Consider the following 10,850-nt stretch of genomic DNA (forward strand, 5'->3'; position numbering starts at 1 on the left):
ATCTTCGTGCTGAAGGTGAAAATTATGCATTTGCATATGGCAGTGTGCTCCGCCCATTTATTCGAGCTGAAATGCCATTTGTTCATGCAGATACACAAACATTAACAAATCAGGCTACAGTATTCAGAGTAAACTGGGTAAACTTCCCCATAAGCATCTTCACACAACGTGAGAAGCCATTTTGAAAGGGAACTGAATACTCAAATCAATAGTATAGTTTGCCAATCACCTTGTTACAAATGACAAATAATACCTTCAAGGTGGGCTTTTAAATTTTTAATTTTTTTAACAGAGACAATTAGTTACGTGTTATGGGTCTGTCCAGCCTTTCAATTGTGGTAAGATGCTGTAGTTACAATCAACTAAGTTATTTATTATATATACTATTTTTGTTATTGTTTTAAAATTAATCCATTAATGATGCTTCTCTTATATTCAGACTCTGGTGTGATCAGTGTACAGTCAGCAACATATGGCCACACAAGCAGCATCATTTGCAGTGTTGGATGACCACAAGGCGAAACATCTAATACTCAAGTGTTCAATTGATGTTCCTGCGGTCTCTAAACTGTAATGATCTTTTTCATTGTCTTTTTGCTTGTGACTCCAGATTAGAATCTATTGCTTTGTAATGAATTAGCTCTATGAAATATTAATAATCAATAATATTTGGTTATAATTGATTATGAATATTTGGATCAGTTAATATAATTAACTTAATGTAGTAAAATTAATATTACAATCAACCCACCTGTTTGTCCCGTGAACACTCAGCGTAAATTGTTTATTAATTCTAAGAAATATTCATTTCCGGGGAAGGGAAATGTCTTTCTTACTGTACAGTACTAAGAGCCTGTAGTCAAAATCTAAATCATAAAGTAAATTGTAAAGTAAACTTTGTTGCAAGCAGAGAATCAGAACCATGTATTGTGCACAAGTTTTATTAACTAAATCACAAACATAACTAATCTAAACACATACAGACATATACGAGTAAAAGGGTGAGTGACAGAATGGAATCTGAAGCAGGAAATAGAACTATGGGAAAGATCCATTTAACTATGAAAAGAACCATCAACTTATCATTTTCAGAGTACCTCATTAAATGTATATACTTGCATGGCATTTGCAGCAGACACATTTCTTGAAGATTGTGGAAAAGGATGTTGATGTTTCCTTTGAGTGTCAAACATTGAAGTTGCAATCGTTTTCTTCTCCATTGGATGAAGAAGATATGATGAACTTGCATGGTTAGTTCACCTCTGTTCTGGGTTGGAGTGCAGATTGTGGCCTGCCGGCCCTGGGCCGGAGAGGACACGCAGAGCAAATGGTGGGAGTTGCGATGGAGTTCTTCTGCATTAAAAGAAGACGTTGTGCCAAACTCCTGAGGTTGTTCTTGATTCTGTTGTGGTTGAGAGAGTCCTCTCTCTCCTGAATGAACACATGGCGAGTTGTCCCCACAGACATCAATCCGAAGAAGCAGCAGTAGAGAGCCAGAAGAAGAGAGAGGAGGGTCACTGTGAATTTGTCTCTAATAAAGCCTGAGAAAGGCCACACCTCTCAGGGTTTGCTTGACCAATGAGAAGGGTGGAATTTCCAAGCGGGAAAATTCCTCTGTAATTGATTTATGAATCTTTGTTTTAAGCGTGCTCATTTGCATGTGCAGCTAGATTGGTTTCTGATGAAGAAACTAAGAAAGATTCTTGTAATACTAATATGCTGCGCAGCTACTGGCATATCATGTACACAATCATTTCGATCTTCAAAGTACCAATTTATAGAGATCAAACATGGTATAGGTGAAGTTACATTGACCGTTGGTTCTATCATAAAATACACAGTATCAAAAAAATAATAGAATTAAAAACACTACACAAGACAGTAAATCATTCACACAATTTACTGGGATGCATGTTCATTTATAGATCAGATTAATGCAGCAAAGTCTGTTTTAAAGTCTGTTTCTGTCTTCCCCATTGTCTCTGTCTTGACCAGTGACACATTTTTAACAGCCATAAAACCAACTTATCTGATCGTGGTCATGGCAGAGATGCTCACAAGAGTCCTAGAGTCCAAGTCAAGTCTCAAGTCTTTGAGCTAGAGTCCAAGTCAAGTCTCAAGTCTTTGAGCTAGAGTCCAAGTCAAGTCTCAAGTCTCTGAGCTAGAGTCCAAGTCAAGTCTCAAGTCTCTGAGCTAGAGTCCAAGTCAAGTCTCAAGTCTCTTGTGGTTATAATAAGTGTGGCATCACGTACAGCAACCCATCCAGGCTGCTTAGAACACTGCATAGCTATATATAAGGAATTCAAAGCATGTAATATGTTATTATGACTCCTTTATTTATTAGCATACAGTATCAGCTTTGATTTTGGTATATAATCAGTGTAAACAGGCTATTGCAACATGACAAAAACACCAAGAATGCTTTACTTTTTAAGTTAATATCTGTATTTTGCCTCGTAGCATGAACATGCAGTACAGTACAGACCAAAAATTGAGGTTCTGAAGAAAAAGGACTCCCTTGTCTGTCACTGAATTATAATGAAAGGCCTTGGCTCCTATTGTGCTGGCTCTGTGGGGCCATAAGACCAAATATAGAAAATGTTATACCTTATAGTACTAAAATTGACATACTCCTATTTAGTGCAAAACTGCAAAACATCACATTGTACACTGTTAGACTTTTCTGTAATTTCTACAGTTATTTACTTTAAATCCCCCAGTATTATACTGCTATTTCTCTTTACAGTAAATAACTGATTCCCATTGCATCATGGGAATTTTATGTGACGTCTAACACCACATACAGAGACTTACTGTATTTTTTAAATTTGCTGTATACTACTGTATTTGTCTAACACCACATACAGAGACTTACTGTATTTTTTAAATTTACTGTATACTACTGTATTTGACGTAACGGCCTCTCTGGCTGGCACCATTCCATCGTGCTTTTTATTTCCTAATTTTTGCCTTACACTGCGTGTCAACAACGCTATAATAGCCAGAGGCTGTCTATATTGGACACATTGAAGCGACCGGACCTTTAATACAAAATGCAAACCTGTTTGTCCCTTGTCAGAAATAGCGTGAGCGCTTGGACTCGGAGTACAGTACGTCAGAAATATAACGGCGCATCACTACACTGTCTGGGATTTGTCGTGTCGCGCCAGAGCATCCAGTGTAATATCACTGTCTTTTGTTGGATCGCGCCGTTCGTGTCTGGCCCGGGGAAGAGACGGAATTCACTTCACCTAGAGAGAGACCAGGAAGCAAGGTAAAAAAAAAAAAAACATTCTGTGTGTGTTGACAGGATTGTACGGTGCCCAGTTTAACCTAACGTTATGTTATAAAGATAGCCTACTCGTCAACATGGCGGTAACGAACTTTACCACGGTAAACTGAGCTAACGTTTCATTTTACAGACTTTGTTAGATTATTGAATTGTCGAGTTAAAATATGCCAACGAGCAACGCGTTTACATTAACAATAAATGTGAATAAACTAATGTGAAATTCTGTTTTGGTTGTAGATAATGTTGGCCTACTGATGAGAACCTTTATAGTTTTAGCATTAGTTTGCAAACTATAACATATTATAGGTTTTTTAATGGAATTTAATATTTACTTCCATTTTTATATGTGTTTAAAGGCAACTGCAACAAAGCGCCAATTCGCGCCAGTGACTTCAGCAAGATTCCGGAGGTAACGTTAGGCCATTTGTGATATATTTTGAGATAAGTTTGCTGAAATGATTAGCAATATGTGAAAATTGCTTTGGAGCCACTGGTGCAGACTAGGTAGCTTACAATATCTTATAAAATCTATATAAAATTGGCTAACTTTATATCAAATAAGTGACCTTTGCATCATGTCTAACATTATATTTATTACACAGCAAATGAACCAATCAGAAGATGGACCATTTTCTATGTTCAATCTCATCAGATTAAATGTATCCAGGTAAGCACTGCAGTAAAACTCACTAATTCATTCATACCAAATCTAGCATTCTAAACAACTTAAGTTTATATTTTTGCATTTTTGATATTTTATTAGCCAGAAGACTCTACCATTGCAGTCCCACCTGACCAGGAAGGTCCTAATATCAGTGCACAGGTGGGTTAACTACTGTAGGAAGGAGAACGATCATCACTCAGTGATTTCTTGCATGTGTCTTACTGTGTATTTGTCTCAAACAGGTACCGCTTCACTGCAGACAAGCTGAAATGGGCTAAAATCATCGATTTCAGTCTTTCTGTCTATGGATCTCAGCATTTTTGGACATAATTTAGGATTTGTAAGTATTAAAATTTAATCTGGCATAATTTAATTTAGTTCTTTTGTATGCTATTTATTGACAAAAGCTGTTTACAAATATATATTCTTAAGTTTTTGAGAAAATAATAAAAATTAACAAAAAAGGTGGTTAAAAATAATGTGACACTAATATTCTCTCTCTCTCTCTCTCTCTCTCTCTCTCTCTCTCTCTCTCTCTCTCTCTCTCTCTCTCTCTCTCTCTCTCTCTCATATATAGTGTTGGAACGGGGATCTCCTCTGAAGGACTGAGTACATTTGTGTTTGTGGACACACATACAGACCAGGGAACATTCTGACATTGTCAATCAAGTTCTGAACAGGAACTAATCTTTGGAGAAGTTCATTTATTCGCAAAGGTGGACAAAAACATTGAAAGATGGCTTTTTAAAGATTATTTTGATGATGACTTTTACTCCTATGCTGTAGAAAAGATGTAGGAGTAGACAGTCAGACATTGATAACAATAAGAAATGTTTCTTGAACATCAAAGAGACTTCTTTCAAAAACATTAAGACACTTAAATACTTTTTTGGCCACAAGTGTACATGAATCCAACAATTTTTTGGAAATAAGTGAAATTATTTTGAAGGTGGGGTTATGTGTCATGTATTGTGAAAAGAACTGTTTTGTCCTGTGTTGGACATTTCCTCTTTGACTTCTTAAAATGTATTTATATTCTGCAGTTTTATGAATATAATGTTTGATATTTCATTATAATAGCCTACTTGTATAAGCTAAACAACCAATGACTCTACATTCATTTAATCAAATGCTAACGTTTTGTTTAGGATTTTATGTATGTTTTTAACAATGTGTGCAGTGAAGGACAGCACATAATGTGTTAATTTAACACATTTACACATCTTTGTGCTAACCTTTCTGACAAATTTACTTTGTTAAAATCATTAACACAATGAATGAGTTAAAATTAAAACAAAAAACGTTGTCCCTAAACTCACCCATTAATGTGTAAAAATTTCACACATCATTTCCAGCATTGGCATACTGTTTATTTTGTGATGTATATGAAATGTTTTAAATAAAAAAATGGTATTTTGTGATAACTTTGTCTAATTGGTTTGTATGTCAGTAGTACTTATGTAGGATAAAAATAAAATTAATCATATATCAAAATTATGAAATCGAATTTATATTTAGTACAAATAAAAAAAAAACTAATTACAGTAGTGTACTGATTAGCTTCGTTTTTACAGTAATGCACTGTATTACACAATTACAGTACCATTTACTGTAAAACTGAAATACGGTTTGGTACTATAACTCTTAATTACAGTAACTTACTGGCAACAGTGTTGCCAGTAAGTTACTGTAAAAAACCCTTCTATCTAACAGTGTAGCTCTAACAGTAAATCTAACAGTGTAGCTAAATGCAAAACACTATTGCAACGAACCAAATGATGTGAAATATACTATTATAAAAATATACTATTAAATTTATAAGCAATAACTAACTTTTTTTCACTTACAGAGCACATCCATGTAATGTGCACTGCCTATGCAACTAATCATAGCTTATAAACTACTGTAAGTCAACACATCCCAGACTCTCAAACCAGTGTAACGTTATAACTAAATGAAACTGTAACGTTACATGATCAACACTAATCCTGTAACCTGTTTGCAGACAACGTTAATAATTAACGTGATGGCAGCCAGCGGCACGTAAATGATTACGCTAATCTACCACCACAAGTTTGGCAATTAAACAAACTCGAGTCCAAGTCGAGTCTAAACTCTTTCGAGGACGAGTCTCAAGTCGAGTCTGAAGTCACTTGTTTGTGCGACTTAAGTCGCACTCGAGTCCGAGTCTCAAACTCGAGTCCCCATCTCTGGGTCATGATAACTAAGACCTTCTTGCCCTTGTTGGGGGGATGGGACCACAGATCCCAGAGTGAGTTTTAAATATTATTTGTTAAACTATAACAAATATTTGTGTCTGATTTGTCTCAGTCATTACAGATTATTCTGTGGTTAGTTAGTTGATTTGTTAGTGATATTGACTTTATTTATTATCCTTTAAAAGATGTGATGGACTGAGAGAGTGTGAGTTAAACACTCAAGGACTTGAAGCTCAAGATCCATGCTATGGAACCTACAAGCCTACATATTTTCACTAAGTATTTGCACTAACTCCTGAGAAATTATTCAGGAAGTTTCTTTAACCAATAGTGAGTGTTTGCACAAGATCACATTTTTTACGGGAAATATTTGCATTAAGTTTTGCACTAAATACTAAGAAACAGTTAAGGAAGTTTCTTTAAAAAATAGAGAGTGTTTGCACAAGATCATATTTTTATGGGAAATATTTGCACAGATGCCTGAGAAATTATTCAGGAAGTTTCTATAACAATAGGAAATGTTGACACAAGATTTCACGGTTTCAACATTCTTACACGGATGTATTTACTTTCAAATAAGTTTAGAGGGAACATTGGAGAAGCAATCAGACAACAGGCCATATAAATATGAATCAACTTATCAGAGGCTACATGCACACCAACAGCAGAACCATGTTCATGCTCAGTGTCCTTCTGCTTACTTGTAAGTTTCCAAGTTGAATTAGATGCACAGTAAATACTGAGATACTTTTAGACATTTCAACAGCTCTGTTCTGGGTTAAACTCAGGATGGAGAATAGTGTGAATGGATTCAAGATTAGCATTGCAAAGGTATTTTAAACATTTATCTTATGTTGTTGTCTTAGTGGTGCAAGACTCCAGATTGCTGATTTCTGCAGGTATGTTATTTAACCATGTTAACATCAACAATCACCAGTTAAACAAAGATCATGTCTTAATTGTTAAGTCCAGTTTTAAATGTCATGTTTTTTGTTTGTGTGTGGGGGTTGTGGTGTCAATATGTCACCATACTGTATTTTTTTTATTATTATTGTTATTACAAATGACAAATAATACCTTCAAGGGGGACTCTTTTAATTTTCAGAGACTGTAGTTACATGTGATGGGTCTGTTCAGCGTCTAAAGTGTGGTAAGAGTTGTAGTTACAATAATTAGTTATAAGTTATTTATTATACTATTTTTTGTTATTGTTTTAACAGTAATCCATTAATGATGATTTTCTTATATTCAGATTCTGGTGTGATCAGTGTACAATCAGCAACATGTGGCCGCACAAGCAACATCATTTGCAGTGTTGGACGACCACAAGGCGAAACATCTAATACTCAGTGTTCGATAGATGTTCCTGCGGTCTCTAAACAGTAAAGATCTTTTTCATTGTCTTTTTGCTTGTGACAAAAGAATAGAATTAGTCTCTTGATTACTCTGTGGTTAGTTAGTTGATTTGTTAGTGATATTGACTTATTTATTATCCTTCCAAAGATGTGATGGGCTGAGAGAGTGTGAGTTAAACACTCAAGGACTTGCACCAAAAGATCCATGCTATGGAACCTACAAGTACTACACTACCAATTACATTTGCATCCAAGCAGGTCTGATTTTCTCTCTCTCTCCTCCATTTACATCTCTTTGCAAGCCTGTAACTATCTTCTGTACTCTAACTTCTTCCAGAAATAAGTGTGACTTGTCATGGTGGATACAGTTACTTGAAATGTGGTGAGCTATATTTCCACAACTCTTATTTTGTTTCAAGAAATCAGATCACATTGATTAAATTAAGAAATGCTATTATTTTTTATCTACATGAAGATAATGGGAAGATTCAGATAAATACTGCGAACTATGGACGTACAGATAAAATCACCTGCTCGGAAGGACGTCCATCCATTGAGCTCCAAAACAACAAGTGCTATTCTCCCAAAGCACTGGCTCCTGTGTCGAAAAGGTAGATGGATCAACTTGCCTTAAATTTAATTTGGTAATTTGTAGGTACATTTATATTCTTGGTCTTCTTCAAATACCATCCCAGCTAAGGGACATTCTCTAAACATTCTGGCACGGCTCTCTCAAAGTTATGAACAAACGTTCCTCCAGTAACGTTAATAGATCGTTCATTGTTTCATTGTATTCTGAAGTATTAATAATAATAATAATAATAATAATCAAACCAAGTCCACTCTCAGCTATTCTTGGGATATCTGGTAATTTTGAGAAGGTTGATATACATGAAAGACAAGCTATATTATTTGGTATAATAATTGCCAAGAGGCTGATTTCACAAATTTGGAAAACTGATTCTGTGCCTCAGTTTGAAACATTTAAAAGTAATATTCCTATATTGTTTTCTCTAACGTTTGAATGACATGTTTAAAAACATTCAGAGAACATTCAGAAATGATGTTTTTAAATGTTCTTCAAACATATTTTGTTAGTTGGTATAAATATGCAATGACTAATGTAGGCCTCTTTCTTTGACATGTAAAGCTGCAATGGCCTGAAAAGTTGTGAGGTTTTTGCGACACATACGGTCTTTACTGATCCCTGCCCTGGCATATACAAGTACCTTACAATCTCCTATTTTTGCCTCCCACCTGAAATTCGTGAGTATTTCTTAACCCGTTAGCTCCTGTTTTATCCTGTTTGCACAGAATGTAATGTTTTTAGATACTTAATTGCATTTTAATTGCAATTAAATAGCTTAAATTTATATTAAATTCAATTAACTGATCTTTATGATGCTTTTTGGCCAACTTAAGTAGGATTTAAGTACAGCTTTATATGTAATTTAATAATTTATTCTGTTGTCTTTGAAATATGGTTAATGTGTAAAGTAAAACTGTTCACTTTAGATTATTACAAATTCCTTTTGTGTTGTGTGGTATAAAAAAAAGTCATGAAAGTGTTCTCTCTTGTACTTAAGTGGCCTTTAATTTAATTAATATTACATTATCTGCAAGTACAGTTAAAAAAAAGTAAGATTTGAAGTACACTACAAGTGCACAATCAGTACAGCTAAGCACACTTCTTTTTCACTAGATAAAGCGCATAAACCACAGTCTCCATTTGATATGCTTTTAAAAGGCATGATCACAGTATACACATTAACTCACATAGACTTTTACTTCTATTTGAAATTTACTTTATTTTTTATTGCTTTACAACATCTCTCCTTTTTCTGTAGGTTCAAGTATGGTCTGTGAACACGAGACTAATGACCTGAAGTGTGGTGTGTGTTCTGTTGTTACTTGACTTGCTTATTTTTACTGTTTCATCTGTTAATCCAGAGTTTATTACTAAATGGTAAAACGTATAGTATATCATTACTTTTTTCATCCAAGAGATTGTAAAAGTTGGAACTGTTGTTTTCAGAGGATGGAACTGCCATACACATTCACAGCGCTAACTACGGGCGAACTGATAGCAGCACATGTTCTACTGGACGACCTGTTTCTCAGCTTACCAAAACTGATTGCTACGCCTTAAATTCACAGACAATAGTCACTAATGGGTCAGTTTACATGCACAATGTACACATTTCCACAGGTAATTAAGTCTTTGCTCTGATAAAAACAAACAACAAACAATCCAAACTATGCTGATCAGGCTGGGAGACCACCTAAGACCAGCCTAGGCTAGTTTAAGTGTTTCTTCCCAGCAGGGTAATACAATAATTTTAACAATAATAGAATCAAGCTAAGTTTTTTAATCAAGTTTTTGTTTATCAATTGGTATTTTTATGGTGTAGATGTGAAGGGAGAAACGGATGCTCCATTTCAGCCTCCAACAGTGTCTTCTCGGAACCATGTGTCGGCACATTCAAATACCTGTACATCTCATACTCCTGCGTATCCAAGTGTAAGTGTTACTGTACAGAGCAATGAATTTGCATACTTGAGCTAGTTTTCTAATCTGTTGATTAGTTTTGATTTGGTTTTAGGCCTACTCCTGAACTCACTCATCAGGTTAGATTGATTATTACTGTTGATGTTTTTTTCTTGTCTTGCAGAATACGTTAGCTGTTCTTAAGGATTTGGGCTCTTCAGTTCTCTATCAATATCTTTTCCACTTCTGATGTGCTGAAACTAAATCAATTTCTTGTTAACACCTCTGTAATATTATGCCGTCTTGGGAAATAAAATATGACATCTTCCCTAATGTAAAGATATAGCAGAAATAGTAATAATAGAATAATAGTATGCTATTCTGATTCTTTGCTTACACTAATTTCCTCACAATAAATGCTTTGAAAATGAGAATCTGTGTGCATCCCTGTTCTGAAAGTTTGCATGAAACGGAAGTTGTGATAGTCATTTCTTCCCTATTGTGACACATCCGATTGAAACGGTTTCTCAAACAAGAGAAATGTAGGGCAGGACTTGACTTTGATATCCCTGCAAGGCACATGAATTAAATAATAATAATAATAATGTGCATGCATAAATAATTTATAATATATTCTGCCACAATCCATAACAATATAAGAATTGCCCATTTTGATTTAATGGTTACTTTTAAGCACAGAGTTTGTACACACCAGCTTTATGTCATTTAGCAAGCATTTAGAAATAGAATCTAAAAGAGTACACTGTTTATTTATGTGCCTCTGGCTTCAAAGGGGTGGTTGATTATGATTTCACTTTTCTAACTTTAGTTA

The 10,850-nt window shown here is 34.9% G+C and overlaps 1 protein-coding gene across 1 annotated transcript; it reads left to right on the plus strand.

The window, feature by feature from the left end:
- Nucleotides 1-6,768: 6,768 nt before the first annotated feature.
- On the plus strand, nt 6,769-10,450 carry LOC308680542 (rhamnose-binding lectin-like). The gene is made up of 12 exons (XM_081348726.1): nt 6,769-6,878; nt 7,042-7,074; nt 7,281-7,325; nt 7,428-7,557; nt 7,679-7,788; nt 7,868-7,912; nt 8,006-8,141; nt 8,681-8,796; nt 9,378-9,422; nt 9,566-9,704; nt 9,942-10,051; nt 10,203-10,450. Coding segments are annotated over exons 1-12 (987 nt in total). The 5' UTR covers nt 6,769-6,802; the 3' UTR covers nt 10,205-10,450.
- Nucleotides 10,451-10,850: the final 400 nt, after the last annotated feature.

This window comes from Scardinius erythrophthalmus, assembly GCF_964197995.2.
Source record: "Scardinius erythrophthalmus genome assembly, chromosome: 20".
In the NCBI taxonomy this organism is placed as follows: Eukaryota; Metazoa; Chordata; class Actinopteri; order Cypriniformes; family Leuciscidae; genus Scardinius; species Scardinius erythrophthalmus.

Bases quoted from the DNA above. Each gene is read 5' to 3' on its own strand.
- LOC308680542 (XM_081348726.1), top strand. From the start codon at position 6,803: ATGAATCAACTTATCAGAGGCTACATGCACACCAACAGCAGAACCATG. The intron at 6,879-7,041 runs GTAAGTTTCCAA...TTGTTGTCTTAG, and splicing joins CAGTGTCCTTCTGCTTACTT to TGGTGCAAGACTCCAGATTG. The intron at 7,075-7,280 runs GTATGTTATTTA...TTTAATTTTCAG, and splicing joins CAGATTGCTGATTTCTGCAG to AGACTGTAGTTACATGTGAT.